Source organism: Lissotriton vulgaris, chromosome 4_1, assembly GCF_964263255.1.
Source record: "Lissotriton vulgaris chromosome 4_1, aLisVul1.2, whole genome shotgun sequence".
Lineage (NCBI taxonomy): Eukaryota > Metazoa > Chordata > Amphibia > Caudata > Salamandridae > Lissotriton > Lissotriton vulgaris.
Genome location: NC_141691.1, coordinates 1,868,943,261 through 1,868,967,767, shown reverse-complemented (window position 1 = coordinate 1,868,967,767; position 24,507 = coordinate 1,868,943,261). Strand labels below are relative to the sequence as shown.

General features: G+C 43.6%; 1 protein-coding gene across 1 annotated transcript in view; it reads right to left on the bottom strand.

Moving 5' to 3' along the window:
- FER1L6 (fer-1 like family member 6) overlaps positions 1 to 24,507 on the bottom strand; it is a 755,805-nt gene that overhangs the window by 190,067 nt on the left and 541,231 nt on the right. The window contains exons 24-26 of the mRNA XM_086966191.1: positions 22,407 to 22,568; positions 21,071 to 21,260; positions 9,105 to 9,388 (exon numbers count right to left, since the gene is read on the bottom strand). Of these exons, the coding sequence (XP_086822317.1) occupies positions 9,105 to 9,388; positions 21,071 to 21,260; positions 22,407 to 22,568 (636 nt within the window). The remainder of the gene's footprint in view (positions 1 to 9,104; positions 9,389 to 21,070; positions 21,261 to 22,406; positions 22,569 to 24,507) is intronic.

Genomic DNA, 24,507 nt, shown 5'->3' with positions numbered 1-24,507 from the left:
GCAGCCACATCTCCGGACACTTGAGAGACCTGCACTGGCTCCCGGTCAACAAGAGAATCACCTTCCGTCTCCTCACCCACGCACACAAAGCCCTACACAACCAAGGCCCAGGATACCTCAACAGCCACCTCAACTTCTACGCTCCCAAACACCAGCTTCGATCGACCGGCCACGCCCTTGCCGCCGTCCCCCGCATCCGAAGAACCACCACAGGGGGACGGTCCTTCTCCTACCTCGCCGCCAAGACTTGGAACTCCCTCCCGACCCACCTCCGCCTGACCCAGGACCACCTCGCCTTCAGGAAGCAACTCAAGACCTGGCTGTTCGAGCAGTAGCGGACCCCCCTCCCCTAGCGCCTTGAGACCCTCTGGGTGAGTAGTGCGCTATATAAATGCTTTGATTGATTGATTGATTGATTTGGCAAGAGGAGAAAAGGGGTCATATTAACAGTGGCTATGCCTATTTATAGGATGCTAAAACCCTCATCCAATAAAGTGGCATGCTTCATCATTGGGTTTCCTCCTCACCCAGACAAGTCAGTAACTCTGTCAGGATTTCGTCATTTGAACACTAGGTGGTGCTCACATAGGCCATGTGAGACCTTTGCTTTTAGACCTGATCATATCAGGACACTCTCCAGCACACCGCACTTCTTGCATCACATTATATTCCAATCCTGGTTTCTACATTACAATCATCTTGGAGTGTGGTATATGACGTCTTTTATGTGCCACATCTTGTCCAATCATGTCCTGGAGGTCAAACTTGGTCCAGCATTTGCCACTGGCTCCCATGGTAATACTGACTCATTCAGACTTGCTTCCTCGCCTTGTCAAAATCACAACTCAATTTAATAATCCATCCCTTGTGCCTGATGGCTTACATAGTTTTCCCTGTTCTGTATTCCATTGGGGCCTTCCCCTCAATGGTGGTTCCCTGATCCCCAGAACTCTGTTGTTGACTCACACTTGTCTCCCTACCCGCACCTGACCTCCTCCCCTGAATTTTTTAATCCCCTATGACCTCAGTGTGCAGGGGCTTGCAACACTGGGGCAACTCTGGGGCCCCACTTATTCTGATGCTGTCTTGCAGCTCTGACTCCAGGCTTGATCTTCGATTCTTTGTACCTTTGTTTCCTTTTATTTCTGACACCCAGGCACGGTGCGTCCATTGGGGCGTAAGGGCGTAGCCCCACTAAGCCCCCTGGGCCCACCGCGCCGTCACGTCGTCAATGAAATAAAAATAAAAATATAGAATGATCGTGGGAGACACCAGACTTTTCCAGAGTGCGCAGGGGGGGCTGGGCCTGCTGCAGCTTGAGTGACAGTCAACTCAGCTGCAGCAGTACTGCGCAAGTGAATGTTTGGGCAGAAACTAGCCCGAGCATGCGCAGATAGTTTCCCTGCTGAAGTCCCCCTTAGAGAGAGGACCAGGGGGCGGTCCGCAGCCCCCGGGGTTCTAAAGGGCGACTGGGCGAGCAGTCATGGTGCCCTCCTAGCCAATCCTGGCGCTGCGTGCAGGCCAATCACTGTGTGACTTCGCGCCATCCGCTACCGTAACATACATTAAGTACAAATGTCACACTGTGTGTGTGGGGAGGGGGAGGGGGAGGGGGGTTCGCTTCTGCCTCCCAAGCAGCATCAGACCCTGCACTCTTCAGTGACTATCAGTGCATTACAAAATGAGCTCACATGGGAGAAAGCGGGGATTCCCATTTTGGTGTAAAGATGTAGAAATGTATACATGACTTTGGGCTCAATATATATGTTCCGATTTTGGTGTGAAGTTGTAAAAATGTATACATGACTTTGGTGTGAATATGTACCATCAAAACTGCAGAGCCACACCAAAGGGAAGAGGATGTGGTCTGACGGTTAGTGCAGCCGACTTTGGTGCTGTGAAACCAAGTTCGAGCCTCTTATGGAGCCATAGACATTTATACATGACTTTGGTGTTAAATAAATAGATGTTTTAAAAAACAAATGAAAATGATGTTTGGTGTCGAATAAATACATGTTTTAAAAACAATTAATATTAATCATGTATCATTGGTGCTGGAGTACAAGGTTCGAGACTGGTATTGAACACTGACAAGCTGTGTGCAAGTTATATGGTCATAAAAATACATGAATGATGGATGGATGCAGGGTGGATGCAGGGTGGGTGCATTAATGATTGGTGGATGGATGGGTGGATGGGTGCATGGATGGATGCATGCATGATGGGTGGATGGATGCATGAATGATGGGTGCAGGATGGATGGGTGGGTTGATGGATGGATGGGTGGATGCATGAATGGATGATGTATGGATGCAGGATTGGTGGGTGGATGGATGGGTGGATGCATGAATGATGGATGGATGGATGGATGCATGGATGCATGCATGATGGGTGGATGCATGATGGATGGATGGATGGGTGGATGCATGAATGAATGATGTATGGATGCAGGATGGGTGGGTGGGTGGGTGGATGGATGGATGGGTGGATGCATGAATGATGTATGGATGGATGCAAGGTGGTTCGGGCTCGCTCGCTGCGGTGCAATATGCAAATTAGTTTACGCCTCACCACTTTCAAATGTCACCAGCCGCCCCTGCTGACACCCTACTCCCTGCTAGTTTACTGTCTTTCCTATTACTGTGTGGTTGTTGCTGCCTACCCCGTCCCTCTTTTTTACCAGTGTTTTTGTCCTGCCTGCCCGCTCCCTGCCCTACTCTTGTTGGTGTGCAAATTCTTAGTCTTGGAGTCTTGTGCCTTACCCTGTGTATTTTGTTCCAGATTTGTCCCTGTTTCTGTTGTGTAGCTTCCCATTCTTGGATTTCAGTATTACCATTTCTGCAGACTTCCAATGCAGTCCTGTTCCTGATCTTAGAATCTGGTCCTGCTTTTCACTGAGTACAGATGCAGCTTTCAGTGTTTCTTGTCCCTTTTGAGGTTATGTTGATACCTTGCTTATTATTACAAAAGGTGTGAGTTTGAATCTGAGGTGTGTTACCTCTTGCACAAAGACTCACCCTGCTTGGTGTCTTCCTAGATTCTGTAAGAGTAGCTGATCCTTGCCTTTTGTATGATCTTTCCTCATATAAAGAGATTACTTTCGAAGGGGCATACAAACTATCATTTATTCCTTTGTGACTTTCCTTCTTATTGTTTATTGTTTAATATATGTCTTGTCTGAATAGTTTGGTTTTAGCAGGCATTACGCAATGTAATTCCATGTCCTAGTCCCGGATATTCCATCCTGTTCCAGTTCACGGCTGTCTTGTCTTACTCCATTCCAATTTTTAGGTATTGTCTTGTATTTACTAGCCCCCCTCTTCTAGAATTACCTGAGCCTGGCAAAAGTCATACTCTTCCTGTTTGTCAGTTTTGTCCCATCTCAGCAGCATCCCTGACAACCTACCCGGATGGGCTCCTAATATTAGGTGCTCATTGCAGAGATCTTTTCAGCAGAGGATTGGATAACAGGAAAATGGGTCTTATGATTGGAAAATAAATTACCTGGAGTTAGATCAGCTGTACTTTAATTAGGCTGGCTCTGGTAAGATACAAAATGTGAAAAGGGGATGTTTTGGGATCATAATTGTTCCCAAAATCCACTGTCAACGTGTTTCAGCCAAAATGGGTTACAAACTATAGGATCTAGAACCTTCACCTGGATCCACAGATCCCTAGTAAAGCTGTCCTTACTGTGTTGATGAAAACAATGAGGTGTAAGGTGCTGATTGTGTGAACAGTGCACAAATATTCAAAGTAAGAGCTAAATGTTTATGAAATATGACAGGCAATTTAATCGAGATATCAGGTTCATAATAGCAACCATTTCTCTTGTAGCTTTGAGCTTTCTCCATTAGTGTGCATTCATTATGTTGATTAAAAATGATCCCTTATTACACCCCATGCTGCACTCGTATGCCACTGCAAAATGTTGAACAGGCAACTATAGCACTTTTGTGACAGAAGTAACTGTTTTCTTACAGCATACAAATTGGGGTGGTGATCATATGGATGGATAGTTACAGTACCCCTGTGTAGACACAGAGTAATGAGGAAAAGAGGAAAGAGTTGATTCTTTCTAATACAATATGTCAATGTGTCTGTTAAAAAATCTATTATTCATTTACTACAAACATATCCTTTTCTTCTTCGAGTGGTAGCACCATTTATGGCACTTATACTGATAGCTTCTCACTCTCCAAACAGTGAATCTCACGATTCAGCTTGTTTTCTTTTAAGCATTTACTACCTACCTCTTTCACAAGTGGTGCGCATGACGCAGATCATATGGAGTGATGCGCAAGACTTCACTTGCACTGACGGCATACCATGCAAGTAAGCACAGCCACTCAACACTCAACATCTTTGACAGCAATTTGGCGTGAAGATGTGTGTTTGACAAAATAATCATTCAAAGCCATTTTGAATTTCCCCTCAGTGGGCCAGCCACACAAAGAAACCTGAACCGGCCCTGAATAAACCAATGATCATACACACTACTTATTAACTGTCTGGTATTTACTTTCTTAACACATTCTGCTCATGTGTAAATATTGAGGCATGTGTCTAGGCGTTGATATGAAGCAGTTTAGCATTTTGCACAAATGTCAGGCCTTATGTGCCCAATGCAGGTTAGTATGAAAGCCAACCAACATCCAGCATTGAAAGTCAGGCTTCCGTGCCCAATCCTACCTGCCTATTGCAAGATCAACTGGCATATACGCATAGACTGATATCTATCATGTGCATATGTAAGGGAGGTGCCTGCACCACAACAGAACATAGGCTAATCATAATGGTGTTATTGGACATCATGTTAGGTGTAATCTGCCTATAAACATTGTGGTTCATATAAAATGTATATAAAAAGGCTAAATGAAAAGTAAACTACTTGCACAAAAGAACAACATGACTGAGAAGGGCTAGCAATGTAAGTATATAGTCTTAGAGTCAACTAAGGTGTGAACAAAGTATGTCTTCAGTGATACAAGTGGGTGTATAAACTCCCTTGGAAAATGATTTGGAAAACTTGAAAGATGTAGTCAACCATGGCTCACCATTCCAACACCTGCTCCTTCAGCAACACATGTTGGAATAATGAGCCATGGTGGACAACATCTGTCAAATTGTACCCAAACCACCCATAGAATCTCCTTTTTACATTGACCTTTCTCTAGTTAATGGATTGTCATATGTGCCGTCTTCTTTTGACATCAGCTGTTGCTTCTATGTTCTTATATTCTTAAACGTACCTTCCCAGTTATTATTATCCTGATATATCAAAGCCAACGTAGCCAGGTGACTTTGCATTTGATATTGCCTGTGTTGCAGTTTATGTGTTTATTGAGTTGCCATGGGATGTTTAAATCCAAATCCACTTCATTGCTTTCATGAATTGATACATGCCGCATATGCCACAAGGAAAATGACCGGTCACTGGTGGGTCACCCAAGAGTGTTGCTATAACTCTTGGAGGAGGAGACTTAGATGGTTTGCTGTGTACCAACATGTCATGAAGTGTCCCTTTTAAAGGAAAATAATACATTTTCTAGAATTACTGAATTGGGGCTCAGAATATGCCAGGGCTTGTTGATGAGTTTTTTCACACTATTTGATAGTGGGGAGTATATAGTGACACAAGCTAACTGTGCATAAGACACATGCCAAACTTGCACTGTGAATGTGGGTTTCTATTAGAACCTCACAGTTATTATTGCATGTGCTTTTCTTAGCACTGTTGGCAGTTCTATGGAGACACTGTCAAGCTGTGAGTTTTCTAGAAAGTGCATCTGCCTAGTGGTCAAAATGTACCATATCCAAGCAATTACATCTCAGCCTAAAGAATTGGCAGAGCAATAAATTCTCCCTTAAGGCAGGGGGGTGAAAACTGGCAAATCTTAAAAGACAATTTTAGTCAATGGGCTTGTAGTAGACATCAGTAGCCTAGCTGCCTTCTTTGTGAAAGACGTTTAAATCTAAGAAGGCCAACAGTGTGGGCATATTTAAGGTAATAGTTTTGGGCATTCAGGCACTGGACAATTTTCAAGGCTTGATCTTTTTGGTCTGTCCAAATTATATAAAATATCACCTATTTACCTGTGCCAAAGTTGCATGTTTGTTTTGAAAGTATTCTCATCTGAATTGACAATTATAGTTTCAAAATGATGGATGTACATGATTCTAAGGTCAGGGCAAACGTGGTACCTATAGATGTCATCTGAATTTGTTGATAGATTGTGCCTTCAAATTAAAATGATTCCTCATTAGTGCATTGCCAAATAGCATTTGGCAATGCAGCACGCCCAAAGAAATGTGTTTTATTAATTTATTTGTCTACTTACCTCTGTTCGGCCGTATACCGAAGTTTACTACCCACCACCGTGCGCCTCCCCCGCCCGCCTCACCGCTCGCAGCACTCCCTCCACGGGCCGCTACTGCGCTAGTGTTAGCTTAGCACAAGCCATCACAAAGTCCCAAGTACTATTAAGAAGGACACTCTTAGGGCCAGATGTATCAAGATACCGTTTTGCGAATCCTAAATAGCGATTTTTTGCGAATCGCTATTTAGAATTAGCAAAACGGTATGTATGTACAAAATCGCAAATTTTTTGCGATTCCTTATTATTCTTTATTTGCGATTTCGCATTTTGCGAATTCGCAAATAAAGAATAATTTTCAATGCATTCCTATGGGCCAGGAGGCCCATAGGAATAATAGTGCAATAATTCTCAAATTGCGAATTCGCAATTTGCTAATCGCAATTTGAGAATTATTTCAAGGGTGCAGGGGTGTCTCAAAGACACCCTGCTGCACCCCTCAAATCTACATGTGTGTGCATGTGGCACACATACATGCCCGATGGGCATGTATGAGTGTCACATGCCACCCTTACAAATGCCAATTAGGGCATTTTTAAAAGAAATCGCACATTACCACCAACTACAAGTTGATGGTAAATTGCGATTTTTTAACACAAATTCGCAAACCAAAAGTGTGTCATACATATCATTTAAGGAATCGCAAAATTTGCGATTCCTTAAATGCTATGGCAAAATAAGGAATCGCAAATAATTGCGATTCCTTAAATTGCGATTTTTTCTTACATACCAAAAATCGCAAAACGGCAGTTTGCGAGTCGCAAAGGGTGAAATTCTGCGAATTTCAGCCTTTGCGAGTCGCAAAAGCCTTGATACATCTGGCCCTTAATTACTAAAAGTGTCTCTTCCTGTCGTATACCTGTGTAGAGACTCCAACCCCATGAAATGTTTATTTTAGGATGAAATGGAGGATCCTTGATCAAATTAAGGACATATTTGGTATCCTGCCGAAAAAGAGGGCAAAAACCTGACTAGTGGTCTCAGGAACCAGTCACAAAAGTTTGATAATGGTTCAAATACTGGACCTGTTCCTTTAATTATTGGACTCCCAGATGGTGGACATGTAGATTTGTGCAGTTTTGTTAATGTGAAGAAGTAAAGCGTTTTGGCCTTATTGGCCATTTTGCCACTTCTGCCATTGACATAATTTGTATCAGAAGGTTAGTAGTGGGGTCATGATTGCCTTGCCAGTAATTAGTGGTGTAGCCTAAGACTTTTATATTTGTACATAGTATTGGTTTGGCAACTGTTCTGCCCTTGTCTGTAGACTTTCTAACCAGACCGATATTGTTGCGCAATTCATCCAACACCCTGCTCTCCTTCGAGATAAATTATAGAGGTGTCCCTTGGCTCCACCTCCTTGATCAAAGTCAAACATTTTCAAAGGTATAGAGTGAGGTGGGGGCTTCAGCCTGGGTTTTATAAAGTAATCTTTTCTGTGCGGTCATCCTGGATTGTTCACTTTTTTCCTAGACCCTCTTTTTGTTGATATTAGAGTATTTTCAACACTGTGTGTTCAGTATCCTTAAAGTGGCACTATAACATTGGATTCCCCAATCTGTCCAGTAACGCCATCGTAAAATAGCACAGAAATTGCACCATTGCACACTGACAATGTACTTTTTGAAGGCACTTCCTTGCCTACAAACGTTTAAAAATCATATCTATGGTTCTCCTTATTTTATTCTGATTATTTTGGTGCATTTCAACGTTTTTAATTGTTCTCTATTTTTCTAAGCTGGTTTGGTAATTTTATTGTGTTGTTTTCTTAATTTGTGTTGGTGCTGCTTGAACTTAGCACCCTTTTCTGTATGGAGGTGCCTGTGCTAGAGCTGCCATGGGTTGGGCTGAGATTCTCTAAGCACCATGTTTTCGTGCAACTAGGGAGTGTTTATTAAGTTGGTGAAGGTACTTCCTTGGCAAATTATGAACCCACTTTCTGACACCAGGTTTTTTTTCTTGCTTTATTTCCTGAGGTAAAATCTGTTGTAAATCGGGCAGCAAATAATGTAAATATGCTATTTGCACACCTTGGAGAAGTGAATAAATAGCATGGGCTGTAAACAAGTTATCCCCGTTCCAAAGTGTGCACAGAGAAAGTGGGCGCAAATGTGTGCCCCTCATAAACACTTAAATGCGAGCAATCAGTTTAACAGGGGTGCAGTTTGCAGCGAAGAGACAACCCATTCTGAAGGCCTGTTAGTATCTGTAGTCTTATGTATTGTTCATGGGTCACATCCAAAATCAAAAGAGTCATTTAGACACCCTGCGGTGAGCTGCATAAGTATGGTTAGCAGTCAGGGATGATGTTCCACTGCGATCAGTTTCTCCTCCAATTAATCAATAATCCCACTGACACAGTTTTACTTAGAACCAGGGTACCCTCTTGGGTAATAGTGAGCTGCACAAATCTGCATAACATAACAACCATACTTAGAAATTAAATATATATTGTTCATGAGTAAATTATTTTACTGCAAATGATTGCTCAGTTTACAGTATCATAGAAAAATGCATAAGCACAGTAATGCACATCTGCACAACTGTTATCGATAAGGACTGGAATATTAGATATAGTTTGCGTTTATATGCTTCTATTTTAGGTAAAAAAGAAGAGTCTTAAAATTGCTACTAAACACTGAACTTATTGAACATTGCATCTCCACAGGCCAAGGGTGGCTATATCTGCTGCAATCCATCACTGAAACGTCTATAGAAATAGCAAACCTTTTGATCTGCTTCTTTTCCAGTTCCTGGAGTTGTGGTTGCAGTTGCAGACTTAGCAGCCTTCCCTGGAACAGGGTCGGGCACTGGAACTGGTGAAGAGGTTTGAGTTGGAGTTGGCGATGATGTACGAGTTGGGGCTGGAGATGAAGCTTGCGTCGTTGGAGTTGGTGACGGAGCACGCGTCGAATCTTGTGCCAGAGCGGTCTCCACGTCAACGTAGATATGGTCAGGTGCCGGTTCTTGATAGACAGGGGTCTCAAATGAAATCAGTGGCTCAGATGAATCTGAAATCACAACCATAGATGTCAAAGCAATTGATGCAATTGGGAGCCACATGCAAATATTGTACCTAAGTATCATCTTGCTTGATTTAAAAATTCTGCTGTTGAGTAGCATTTTTTCACATTATTCCAGCACTTCAAATCTGGATTAGTTGATGGTTTGTTGCATAAATTAGGTAGAAAGGAGCAAAGCAGGAATACAAAGGCAAAAAGCCTAGATTAGTTTTCATACATTAATTCGCTGATGATGCCCTCTGTTGCTTATCTTTCTAACTTTCTTAGTTGTGCAAAGTGCTTGATCTGAGAAACACAACCTGAGGGATTGTTTCACAGTAATAGCCCAATGACTGTGCTGGTGTCCAGTTGATATGGGAATGTACCAACAGTGCTCGGGGGTCTGTAACGTCCGTGATTTTTGTTTTGAACAAAACAACCATTCCACATCACCTAAAATCTGTCAGGAATCTCTTTACTTTTTAAAAGCTGGAGGTCAATATTTTTCTAAAGGTGATTTGATTCAATCATTTGTTTCGTACGCCAGCATTTCCCACTAATGATGTAAGTCACACGTATACCAAACAGAACTATCCAAATATGTACCTCAAGAGATATACACTGTGGCACACCAACAGAAAGTGAAAGCATGCTTTGTGCGTTCAAGACACTTAAAACAATTATATTAATAACAATCAAAATAGTTATGGCCGTTGATAAACATGGTAAACAACACTGATCTGATCATACTTCACATTGCAGCTTCGGTTTTATTAAATTAGTAAGGCATGTTTGCAAGATAAAAGATCAATTTAGTTGTGTGATCATGTTAGTTCACAACTAACTTTACAATGCTGCTATTTGAATGACCGGCTACAAATAGTATCTCTAGGAGTGCTCCCTAACCTGTCCCCTAAGGTTCAGAATGTAGGCTTTGCTCTAGACGAGAATCTATCTATGAAGCCTCAGCGGACTACGGTTACCGCCACCTGTTTTGCTGGGCTTAACTGGGTGAAAAAGATCATCTGGATGATACCCCAGCCAGCCAGAAGGACTGTGATTCAAGCCCTAATCTTATCTAGATTGGACTAAGGTAACATCTTGTATTTGGGAATAGATCAGGCGACCATTTGGCGTCTACAAATGGTCTAGACCATTCAGCTGCTAGACTGATGTTCTGGCTCCCAAAGCACGCTTCAGTCTTGAGCTTCATTTGCTTACAGTCACTAAAACTATTCAATTTAAGGCTCTATGCTCTATGTCTAAGGCCAAAGGTAGGATAGCTCCATGATATATTCAGGACTTGGTGGTATCCTATATCCCTGCACGCACTTTGAGATCTTCGAAACTGGCCTTTTGCACTGTGCCTCGGTTTCACTTGGCCTGGAGGGGAGGATGTTCTTTCACAATATTGAGGCAAAGACTGCAGAACTCCCTTCCCCTATCCCGGTGGTTCCCAAACTGTGCGCCGCGGCGCCCTGGTGCGCCGTTAGAAGTAGCCAGGGGCGCCACGCACAGCTTGGGAAAGTGTAAAAGGCAGCACACACAGCTCTGGTGCGCCCGCCTCCCAGCAGGCACTAATGCGACATGAATGAGTGTGAAAAGCACAGCACCGTGTCCCATTCACACACAATTACTGCAGCTCTACGGTGGCTGCCTCCCAGCATGCTTACACTGCACCACTCACCCTCCCCAGCCCTCTGATAATAGAACTTGAGCACCAGAGAGGCCGAACAGCAGAAGAACACAGGGAGACGTTCTCACCGTTGGCAGCTTCACACTGAAGTGTGTTTTTATCACAAGTGGTGGCAGCCTATAAAAGAAGCAACAGCATTCGCACTGAGGTGACGGGCTTTAAGGCCAATGTTTCATTCATGGTGTTACCCATAAAGTCAGCCACAAAATAGTCCCAAAAAAAACAACCGCTACATACCAAATACATATATTTAGCAATATTTCAGAAAAAAATTTTAAGTCAGAAAGTGCTCGTTGTCAGAGAAATGAACATAAGGGGCTCGAAGTAAACGTGGCCCCAGAATCATATGTAGGAAAATGTAAAATACGGCTCGTCCATGGTTTATTCATGGGTCACCTTCCTGATGTGAAACAAGGTTAAGGAAGCAGCAGAGCTTACATTCTTTCACTGATGTAATGGAGGAAAGTAGTCTAATTAGGATGGAAGGTTAAAGGATTTCCCCAAACAGACTATTGCAGTTTAGGTCGGGGCAGACAATTGCTGAGTGTCTAATTGTGCAAAGGAACAAAAAAATGGACCAACTAGAAGGGGAATTAATCTAAAGAGAATTGCCGAAAAAGCAGTCCATTATAGTCAGAATCAGTAGGACCTGACGAGACAGAAGCCAGGCTTTAAATTAATTGTAGTTTTGAAAGAATGAGTCTCGCATTGAAAGATAAATTAATTCAGTACCATGACACACCAGTCACATGATTTGGACACTCTTTTTCTCCCTGAGGTCTAGTGGTGTTACCATGTTGTCTTATATACAATAAGTGCACCTATGGCAGGGAAAGTAAAATGTCATGTGTGGACGACAGTGTGTATTTACACATTTGAATTATTATCAAGGATGCAAGTTATATGCACTACAAAATATATATATGTATTTATATCTCTTCCCTGTGTGACTTTACAACTTTTACATTTGCAATTGTGTTTCCTGTTTGTATCTTTAATGTAACGCATGTAATCCTAAGTCTTTATGTATCGCAACTGGTTCTTTTGTAAAGCGCTCTGACACCTTCGGGTAATGTTCGCGCTAAAGAAAATCGCATTAAGTAAATACATAAATAGGAAGGACCTCACAGAGGGCAGGAGCACGCAGGGAGAGAGAGTCTCACTGGCACAGTTTGGGAACCACCGAGGTAAGCACTACTGATTTCCTCATGTATAGCGTTTGGTGAGCGCTGCTCACTGTTGAAAGAAAACATGTGGAGAGTTGAACTTCCAAACGTCGGCTGAACTCGTAGGGAGTGCAGCATTGTTCCCCTGTGAGGAGTGGCCAGAGAGAAAAACATCAGTGACTATCGGCAGTTATCAGTGGTGACCGGCAAGCACGGATGGGCCCGCATTCACTATTGAAGTGCTTTACCATGAGGAGCTCCGACCAATGCCCCCAGGACCCGCCTCGCAGATTTTCCTGTGCGAGCCACATTCACTGTGGTAGGAGTGCAGATGTCCCTGTCACCTTTGTGTTGTGCACAGCACCATATATTTGGAGTGCAGGTTGCTGCTACTTGTACGTTTATGGCATGGTTTCGTGATTTCTGAGATACAGGGGACTTATGGTGATATAGATATGGTTATGCTTTGGGTAATTCCTCTGTGTTATGCATTACTCAACTGCATCATATTTATGCCCTGATGTGTGATATATGCTGTTTTCCTCACATTTCCAGTAGCCATTGGAAAGATGGTCTCGCATATGAATGGAGCATACAGGAAGGGGATATCTCAAATGTAGAAGTAGTGCACAGGGGGGCGGGGGGTTGTCACAGATGGTAGTGACACAGAGAGGAAGGGTACCTCTGACTACAAGGATAAGGGTGCATTTGAGCACCTTCAGGGACTCAGGCTAGGATGTGCATCAAAGCACCTTCTGGGACAGAGTAGCCGTGCATTCAAGCCATTTCAAATTAAAGACAGTGAGTACCTTTGACCATTTTCTTATGGGCCATGGTGGTGCATCTAAGCATCTTTAGGGATAAAATGGAGCATTTAGGCGGCTTTACAAGAGTGATGGGCCCCTAAGTATGTTCAAGGACATGGAGCTGAATCAAAACATCTTAGGCACGAGGGTATGTCCACACTTCAGAGCTCTGTTGTGCTCCAGCTAGGTCTCTGCTCCAAAAATACCAACACATACGTACAAACAGAGAGATGCCCCAAAACAGATGGAGGGAAAAGGAGGTGAACAGAAGCACTAGAGTCATAAAGATCACGGCACAGGCCCAGTGAGATTAACACAGACACCTGAAGACGCAGGAATGTTTCTATGCACTTACAGTCACTTAACACTTAAAGTTTATTATAAACGACTGCTTTCATTTTTATTTTGTTACAAATATAATTAAAATATGTTCATCGACTTCTTTCCAAGTACTTTCATGGAAAAAAATGAAAGTACTTCTGAGTCCGGGCTCACATCCCTCACCCGAAAAAAAGTGACATAATGGGGAGCCGCGGCCAATGGCCAATAGGTCAAGGGAGCCGCAGGTCAAAAAAGTTTGGGAACCACTGCCCTATCCCTAAGAAGCTGCACATCTCTGCTTTCTTTCCACAAAGGTTTGAAGGCTTGGCTGTATTAAGCAGGTAATCCGGTCTCTCTTTCTATGCCTAACACTGGGAAACCCTTTTTAGGTAGTTTTGCACTGTATACGACTATAAATAATAGTAATAATAATTATACAAATGGTTTCTTAAAGGTACACTTTGCTGGCGTGTAACATTTTTAAATCTATTGAATTGATAGCAAGAAAACGTATTCCAGCTGTTTACAACTCTGATTCCAGGACATCTATAGGATCAAAGCACTCATGAAAATCATTGGCATGTTGATGTCACGTGACCTCTAGCTATACTCTAGGCTCCAAGCACAGCATATCTGTGAGGAAATAACACTTCCTCTGTCTTTTCAGGATGGCACAGGTGTGCAGCGAGACTGTGAGGTGTAGTGTGAGACTTCAATGTGAGCTGAATCCTCCATGCAGATATACTTGTCACGTGACGGAGAAACTGCAAATAACTACAACCCTCTCATCTTAGTGGACGTAGGTGCAGAGGTCCTAAGTAGACTGGAGTGGTTCTGGTGTAATGGACTGCGTAGATTGCAAAGACAGTTTGTTGGAATAAAAGTGTTTTAGCTGTGCTGTTTATGAATTGTACCTCTTAAGTTAGCATTTGCTGCACCATTTTATGTTTAGCTGCCATTTTGAGCCATGATCGAAACTAATTTCTCTCTCTGCCCCTGCTAAAAGCAGCTGCAATAGTTTTCGCTTTCCCAAAGTTGAGCTTTGCTGTACTAATAAATACAATGTTCTTATTAGTGCATACCTTTCCCAAAAGATAGGCCTGCTCCCACCTTTAGAGTGGTGTGCACAGGCAGAATGACCTTGGCGTTAAGACAGAGTGTGCCAGGTCTCAGGTTCGAAACTCATTCATCTGTACTTCTTTGTCTAGCTGCCTCCAACTAAATATCTAAAGGGTTCTTCTTCTTTTGTAAAAGTTGTTGTAGTTGTTTTCGTACGTTGATAGGCAAAGATATGGAACTGTTCGAATATGCCTTTAAAATCCTTTTCTGCCTGTAACAGAGGCCAACATTTTCGGCTGGTCTGTTTGATTTTGAAACTCCTAGTTGAGTACTTCACTTTGGCGCATTCTGTTCTAGGACCATTAAATGTATCCTATATATTGTTTACAGAGAGAACCCCCTGAAGAAGGGCTGGTCCCGAAATGCATCTAGGATTTTATTGATATTCCTGCGAATTAAACAAATGTTCAATACTTCATTGTAATGAAGAATGAACATGTACAATTAATACAAATGAATGGACATTTCACTATTGTAATATGATGTTGAATAAACCCTAGTGAAATATAACTAAGGGAGTGTTAACTTTCTAAAGCGATTCTTTTTGCACAGGAGTGCTTACATGAGTTTACCCTTCCAGTGGTGAAGGACTCATTCTCTCATTTAATTGTTACATCTCATGATCAGGAGGTGATACTCTATAGCACCCACACACTGGAAACGTGGATTTAATAGTTAACCATTGTTACGAAAGGAGTGTGACTGTCATCCTATTTCTTCTGTTCTATAAAATGAAGGAGAAATATCTGACGACCTGTGAATATTATATGGCTAAATGCTATACTGTTGTTGTATTTTTACTAAACAATTTTGGTTCAAATTTGAATTCCTACTGAGCTCCTCTTGCAATGGACCTAAATGTGACATTTTGTTGCTCATGATGAAATGATTGTAACGCATTTTGTTTTTGAATAAACGCAACAATCTAAAAAAAGCAATTTGGGGTTGGCATTGAAGTGAACTAACATCAGTAACACAAAAAATATACCCAGTCACCATAAGTGCCCCAGGCTACACCTGGTTAAGTGAGTGTCTTACATATAAAAAACCTTGTGGTTGGTCTTGACTCAAAAGAAACTGGTGTCGCACCTGTCATGAGTTCCCCAAGCGAGTGTGTTCATATTCAGGACAGTGAGGAGGAAGTAGAATCCTTCCTTCTTGTTATGTTTCAATAGATAAAACCATCACTGCAAAGATTAACAATGTGAGTACAAGGGGTGATGGAGTTGTGGTCTGTGGGAAGGGCTCTCGGGTGTAGGGGTTATTACTATTTCAACTCCTGTGTATGGATTACATACATTGTACACTAGTAAGCCTGGTTTGGCCTAAGCAAATCTAGTGGTTGAGACTTTAGAGTCTTTCCCAAGTATTGCACCCATTAACCTGTGTTGGTTTAATGTGATACCCAAAGTGTAACAGGTATGACGTGGGTCCAATGACTGCTGTGCCAAGGGGTCCAACTTGCACTTACTTAAGAGGCTGAACTAGGCTGAAACCAGTCAGGGATTGCTGGTGCTCCCATTCAAGTCAAGTCAAGTCAAAAATGTATATAGCGCACTACATACCCGGAGGGTCTCAAGGCGCTTAGGGAGGGGAGGAGGATTACTTGTCAAATATCCACGTTTTAAGTTGCTTTCTGAATGCTAGGTGGTTCTGGGTAAGGCGAAGGTGAGTGGGAAGTGAGTTCCATGTTTTAGCCGCCAGGTATGAGAAGGATCGACCTCCCATGGTGGACTTGTTGATGCGAGGTACAGTGGCGAGGGCTTGGCTGGAGGATCGTAGTTGGCGGGGGGGGTGTAGAAGGACAGTCGTGAGTTGAGGCATTCTGGTCCGATTTCGTAGAGTGCCTTGTGTGCGTGGGTCAGAAGTCGGAAAGTGATCCTCTTCTTGACGGGTAGCCAGTGGAGGTTTTTCAGGTGACCAGAGATGTGTTCGTTACGCAGGATGTCCAATATGATCCTGGCTGAGGCGTTTTGGATTCGTTGGAGTTTTTTCTGGAGTTTAGCGGTAGTACCTGCGTAGAGGGTGTTTCCGTAGTCCAGTCGGCTCGTGACCAGAGCATGGGTGACTGTTTTTCTGGTTTCGGTGGGGATCCAGCGGAATGTTTTTTTGAGCATGCGAAGAATGTTGAAGCAGGATGAGGAGACGGCGCTGACTTGTCTGTTCATTGAAAGTGAAGAATCCAGGATAACGCCTAGGTTCCGTGCGTGGTCTGTCGGGATGGGTGCTTTTCCAAGGGCTTCCGGCCACCAAGAGTCGTCCCATGCAGAGGGGGATGTACCTAAGCTGAGGACTTCTGTTTTATCTGAGTTCAGTTTCAGACGGCTGTGTTTCATCCATTCGGCAACTTCTTTCATTCCTTCGTGTAGGTTAGTTTTGGCGGTGCTGGGGTCATTGGTGAGAGAAAGGATCAGTTGAGTGTCATCCGCGTAAGAGATGATGTTGAGGTTGTGTTGGCGGGCGATGGCCGCGAGGGGGCTCATGTATACGTTGAAGAGGGTGGGACTGAGTGAGGATCCTTGTGGTACGCCACAGATGACTTCAGTGGCCTCGGACTTGAATGGTGGGAGGCGGACTCTCTGGGTTCTTCCGGTGAGGAACGAGGTGATCCATTCAAGTGCTTTTCCTTGTATTCCGATGTTTCTGAGGCGTTGTAGAAGGGTGCTGTGGCAGACTGTGTCGAAGGCTGCAGAGAGGTCGAGGAGGATGAGGGCGACTGTGTCTCCATTGTCCAGTAGAGTTCGAATGTCGTCTGTTGCTGCGATGAGGGCGGTCTCAGTGCTGTGTTTTGCTCGGAAGCCAGACTGTGAGGAGTCGAGGGATTTGTTGGCTTCGAGGAAGGTGGCGAGCTGGTTGTTGACAGCTTTCTCGATGACTTTGGCCGGGAAAGGAAGGAGCGAGATGGGGCGGTAATTTTTGAGTTCGGTGGGGTCCGCTGTGGGTTTTTTCAGAAGGGCGGTGAGTTCAGCGTGTTTCCAGCTTTCCGGGAAGGTGGCGGAGTTGAAGGAGCAGTTGATGACGTCTCGGAGGTGCGGTGCTATGACGGAGTTTGCTTTGTTGAAGATGTGGTGAGGACATGGGTCTGTGGGGGATCCTGAGTGGATGGAGTTCATCAGGCGGATGGTGTCCTCAGTGGAGATTGGGTTCCAGTCGTTAAGGGTGTTCAAGGGGGGAGGATGTTCAGCATATGGTTGGGTGGGTTGGTCTCCGGGTTGGTTGTCGAAGCTGTTGTGGATGTCTGCAATTTTGTTGTGGAAGAATAAAGCCGGGGAGTCGCAGAGGGCTTGAGAGGGGGTGATGTCGTTGGAGTTGGCCGAGGGATTGGTAAATTCCTTGACGATGTTGAAAAGTTCCTTGCTGTTGTGGGCGTTGTTGTCTAGTCGATCCTTGAATGCTGTTTTTTTGGCCTTTCGGATTAGTTGGTGGTGTATGCGGGTGGCGTTTTTGAAGGCTTCCTTGGTGCTGGTGGTTGGGTCTTTTTTCCAGGCCTTCTCAAGGGAGCGGCAGAGTTTCTTGGACTTCTTAAGATCATCGTTGAACCATGAGGCCTTCTTGTTGCCAGGTTTGCTTTGACGTTTTTTCAGTGGTGCTAGGATGTCGGCGCTGTTGGATAACCATAGGGTGAAGTTGGCGGCGGCTTGGTCTGGGTTAGAAGAGTGGGCTGGGGTGTTTAGAAGGAGCGATGAGGAGATCTGGTCGATGGTGATTTTGTTCCAGTTTCTTTGCAGAGTTGGTTGGGGGTGGTTGATGAGCTTAGGCTTGTTGTAGGTAAAGTGGACGCAGCTGTGGTCAGTCCAAAGGAGATCCGTGGTGTGGCTGAAGGAGACGTGGTTGCTGGAGGTGAAGATAGGGTCGAGAGTGTGACCTGCTATGTGGGTGGGGGAAGTGACCAGTTGTTTAAGTCCGAGGTTGGCGAGGTTGTCCAAGAGGGTGGTGGTGTTGCGGTCGTTGTTTTTTTCAAGGTGAAAGTTGAGGTCTCCACAGTTATTACTAGGCCTAGGCGGAGTTCACAGAGTTCCACCACATGGAACTCCGCAAAGTGACAAAAAAACTCTGCTAAGCTACGCAGAGTTCAGCGAGCAGCGGAGAGCATTACCTTGCGCCGTTTTAGCATCAGGTGTTTGTCCCACAGTGCAAAATCAGCGCAAATGGCATCACGCTCAGGGCAAGAGGGCGCTGCTTCTTTCTGCCACTCAAGTACATTTTCTACTCGAGCAGCAGCTTCCTCAATACGAACTGATGTTTTCTCAACGCGAGCGGTATTGACCATCGGCGACCGCCTTTGTTGAGAATTCTCACTGAAAAGCGGTCTTGTGTTGGATTTTCCTGGCTCGTGCTTGCCAACTTACTGTTGGCGAGCGAAAACGAGGACAAAACTCCAATCCGCTGAGTGCCAAAAATGAGCAAACTCAGCAAACGGAGCGGACTTCACTGTCCAGGCATTCTACCCCTTACCTTTTGTTATGTTATGTTATAGTATTTTTGGATAGCGCCTATCACCGCCGGTCTCTAAGCGCTCATTGCTGTTTCAATGTGACACTCGCCATAGATTGCGTCCCTGCAACTGCAATTTTGCACTGGAATTACTACATTATATAGACTGCATAAGTGCTGATGGAATTATAATCAGACATTTTGAGATGTAAGGCGATGTAAATGTTAGTGCAAAATCACAGTAGCAGCAGTTCAATCTATGCATTTTGGATCTGCTGTTGTAAAATTATACTGACAGTGGTGATATCAGTCTGTCTCAGCTGCAAAGGAGCAAGCTGTTGCTGCTCAGTTAGTAACTATTTGTCATAAAACGAAAGAGGGACTAAAGATTAAATAGTAGGATCGTTAAAATGCACATACAAACTGGTATTTGTATTATAAGTGGAGTACGATTAGTTGATACCAGGACTGGGCAAACATAACTTTTGCTGATTTTGACTTAGCTAACAATTTTATAGTAGGGATTAATACATTTGTAAAAAAAAATGAAAATTGAAATAAAACTCTAATTCATGTCTGATTAACCGAAGATTAAATGAAAAATCTATGAATTAAACAGTGTAAGAGTGAATGCATGCGCCGCCATTCAGTGTATTCTTTTCATTTAACACAATCAGGACTATGTTTTGAGGTGCAGGTTTCTTTAGAGTGCGCAGCAAATCTGTTGAAATATGTCTGCTTGGAAATAAGGCAGACACGTTCAGTGGCTCACACGGTTGTGAAGTGTATAGGGAAGACAGTGACAGGGGTCTTCTGTGCACATTTGGCAGCTATTATTTTGCTGAGCATTAGAAACTGAGTAAGGATTGTGTCAAACAGTAATCTGCGTTTTATCTCTCCCGGGGTCAGCAACAAATGACTAGATATGTCGCTGTCATGAACCACAGCGTCTCATCTACACGGTGCAGTACGGTAATGGGGATATGCTTCGCTAGATTGAGAACGCTGAGACGACCACCTGCCACTCACACATCCTAATTAGGAACCATGCGGCTTACAAGCATCCGTAGCGGCGTCATTAGACGTAGCAGGAGTTTCAGTTGGTTCCAAGATTCAAGAAAGCAATGACGGAAGAGTGAGAGGGTTTCAAGTCGGAAAACACCTAAGCAGCATGTTATCCACCTCGGGCACCTTCAACGGGATTCACAAAGCCACAGTTGTAAAGGCCAGAAATCTGCTCTGAAAGGATATAGGTTTATGTTTCGAACAAGTATTGGACTTTTATGGAATTCACAAAGTATGCCAGATGTGCTCATGGGAATCTGTGGCAATCACTAGTACGACTGAATATTCTTATGAGTAACATTTACCCCAGAGGTCATTTTACAGATACGCGCACTGTCACACTGTGTGACATGGCACACACCTACGTTTTTCCAGTGCACTATCACAGCAATTGTGTTGTCACACGCCTGTACTGGTAACTGAACATTGGTGAAAGGCGTGCCAGGCTGTCTGAAGCGCCATCATTGTGATATTTATAAGGCGTGAAACAAACCCAAAAGGTCCAGTGCATGCAAAACAGAGACCTGTTCCCTAAATTGCAAATGATTATTCATGGGAGGATTGCTACACTGTTTACAGACTTACAGGTGAGAAGGCTCCACCCTGCAGAGAGCTGGGGCCAATTCACACATGAATTACTGTACTCTTTTACCTACTTCTATTTGCCATTCAAATTTACCCCAAAACATCTCAAATGGGACTATTCAGAGAATATACAAGTCGTACAAATAGAAAGAACTGTGCCCTCTTTGCACTTTTGCTGATAGGGAGTTGATTATTTCGGGGCCAATGGACAAACGCATTTAAGAGATAAATAAAAGACTACTCTTGTAATATTGCTTCCGGTAAATAAATACTTACGTCAATCAGGCCCATTCCATTGCAAGAGAGGTGTCAAAAAGCTACTTCTCCTGGGAACAGAGTTTTAGCACCTGATTCTACATCGTAACACTTTTTTTCCTAATATGGCCTTCTTCAGGATGTAAATAGAAACAATTGTCTGAAATCTATTCAGTGCTGTTCGCGCTCACAAGACATTTTTGGATACATGCTCTGTACTGCATGGTTTTATAGATGGCCTTACCTTTCACATCCCCCACAGGAGTCCCTTCTTGCCCTTGTTCCGCCGGCGCTGGAAGCGCCTTGGGTTTATATATAAATTGTTTCAGGCAGTTGATTGTGTGAGTCCCAACAAGAGTACTACGACCAAAGGCCCTCCAGTCGACCACGCAGATGCTAAGGGGTGGGTGCAGCAGCTCATTTTCTGGTAATTCCTACAGAGGAGTGAAAAATAAATAGTAACACATTAGAATGTAGTGTAGAGCTTGGTCTGCACCGTTTTGCATCCTATGTTATCAAAGTGAAGATATTTTTTTTTTATAACTGACCAAACATGTATGCGCTTCCATACAGGCATTAAAACAGTATTATTAAAATACCCCAATGATTTAAAAATACTGCATCAGCAAGGAAAGTGTGGTATATGTTCTACTGTAGTTGACATTAGATCAGATGTTATACATTAGATGTTTCCAACATGTTAACTTGGGTCACTGCGCTACCATTAAGCATCCATTGTCTATGCTCCTGATGACCACACCCTGCCACTGTGGGCAGCTAAGTGCTGCCCTAACTACTGACACATTGTTTCAATGACAGGCACTGAATGGACTCTTTAATATTCAAAAATGACATTGATTGCCAGAAGATGACCTCCATGTTCCAACACCCAAAAACAATAAGTCTTTTGACACGCTTCTTAACAATGCACCGTCTGCTATCAGGCATCTTTGTTACTGCCACACCTGCGCAGTGTCGGCGAGCAGGAATCCTTACCGTCACACCCTCCCACCAACAGTTGCCCTACTCCGACTGTCAATCAACAAACAACCCTTCTTTGCCTGAAAGGGCTGTAAAGTCTAGTTGTAAACATGGACGTCATTTAGGGGTCGCAGCTGCGAACCTTTGGCTTGCCCTTTGCTACCCCTAGCACAGTCTTTGGCCTCAGTGGTGGAAAATGCAGTGCCCGGAATCAGGGGCAGATGAGGTTCCACTCTCTTTATTTTTATAAAAAAGTATTACACCGAAAGTGAATAAATGAAATATATTGGTCACTAATAGTGCAATAAAAATAAGCTGGAATATGCTTTTCCACATGGCAGCTGAGATAAGTATAAAAGGCTTTTAAATGTAAGTTGTGTGCATGCTTGCATGTGAGAGTGTGTTTATGTGTGAGAGAGTGTATGTCTGTGAATTTGTGTGTATGTGTGTGTGAGTGAAAGTATAGGTCAAAGGGCATGTGATGTCACTTCCACTACCCCTGGCATTTCGGTGAACAGACGTCCACGGTTGTAAAGTATCAGGCATACAATAAGACCACCACAGATTGACAAGCAAGATCAGTGGAGTGAAATACGTACCACTTCAAACCAGTCAGCAAGTACATTGAAGTTGGGATTTGTTTTGTAGCTCGGAATGACGCAAGACTTCACCCCCTTTCCAGCACACTCTATGTTCACTTGAGGGCGGTCCACTGAGAGAAGCTGCACTTTCTTAAATTCACGAACACCCCAAAATAGAACCTAGAAAGAAAACAAAGTTTAGTCAAACAAATTAAAACTTTGGAATGTTGGGAGCTCCATTGCAGACAATAGAGTGCTCCCTGCTTCTACGGGCCGGTAAAGGCCCGCAGAGCAACATTCCAATGTTCGACAAAGGCTTCTAGAAGCTCGAGGGGATTTATATCCCCTCGAGCTTCGTGACCCCTTTGTTTAATTTGATAGAACATTCTGCCCTCTAGTGGCAGAATGTTCTAATAGCCTTATAGCCCTTCGTAGCAGGGCTATACCGGCTATTAAAGTCCCGCTGTCTCGTTAAAGTCCCTCGCCTTCGGCTCGGGCCTTTAACGATTCAGCGGGCCTTTAATAGCCGGTATAGCCCGCTACGCCGGGCTATAAGGCTATAATACACGCTTTCTGCTTTTCGACGCTCGTGGGAAATTCAAGTAAAACATTAACAAGCCCTGTAAAATGTGGCAGTTCATCTGGGCGTCCAACTAGTACTGACAATGAGACACCTATTGTCAAGACTGACTAGAATGTTCAAATATGATGTTTGTTTTTTAATTATTTATGTTCCCTTATTTAACATCTGATTCATTACTGGCTGCGAAAATTAAATAATTATACACTAGTTCATTTTCCATATTATTCTGACATGAAGTGCGTTAACTCAAGACCAGCATAATCTTCCTCAGACAATATTTTGAGGCGGTGGTAGTTATTTGACAATATCTATTATTTTATTAGGGTACTCAAAAGCTGTGAGATATGTCCTGTCACGTCTATGAGTTGAGGTCTTCTCAGAGTGTGTTTAGATTTCGGCTAAAACAAGAAAACCAGTGGCATAAAGTTAAAGTATTCTGGAAACAACAGTCCCTCACAGCAAGAAATATGTGACGAAAGTGCATATAGAGATACAATGATGTCTATATGTAGCTGTCCCCATGGACAAAATCTTTTAATGCAAATTGATTAAAACAAAAACCATACAAGTTGGGCCACATCAAACAGAAAAGAACAGAAAAACGGAAAACTCAGGCATTTACAGTGGCTTGGCCAGAAACACAAATCTTTAATATGGCCAGCAAAATCCTATTACAACACCATAGCACATCATGGTACAAAATAAATGGTTGTGTCAAAGTGCGAATAGTCGACGACTTTTCGATCCCTTAAAACCAAATAATGGGATCATCTTCAGGGCAATATAAACAGACGCCTGATACTGATGCCCTTAATTTGTGTAGCCAAAAGTATCCTGAGGCCTCTAAAAGGTACAGTAAATACGCTTGGAAACCGTCCCAGTTGGGAGATAGATTCCACGACGTACGGGGCAAGAACCAAGCAGAAGAACGGGCAGAGGGTACGCTTACAAGAACCCGAGAGCATTCAATGGCAATTCCTTTAGAATGAGGATTACGTTCTTCTCACGTCAAAAGAGAGGTCCTAGGCACCAATTTCTTGACTTTATCAAATACGTGCAATATTAGTGTAGCTTAACAGTATTTATTAAAACTGCACAAAAGCCAGGGTAGTTATGCTAGCAAAATAAGAGGTGCAAAAGGGGGTGGTGATGGACGGAGCATCTGAATCAATCCAACACTCACACCCAGTCAAAAGATCTGGGTTTAATCCAGCACCGTTCTTTAGCCCACTCTGCCACCCCAATTCAGACATGGCTATATGCAAATCAGTCTGACCCTCTGCCTCATGGGAACAGTCCAACCCGAACTGCCAAGCCATGTCTTCTCTGGACCGGAAACAAGCTTCCAAGGACCGGTTTCTGGCATTCCAGCCGTCTTCAGCCCGGTTTGCTTGAATCCAGTGGCAAAGTGAGCAAGGGACTCACGTCTGAGCATACCCTGCCACACTTATGGCGGCCAAAAGCGGTACAAAAGGGGGTGGTGATGGACGGAGCATCTGAATCAATCAAAAACTCACACCCAGTCAAAAGATCTGG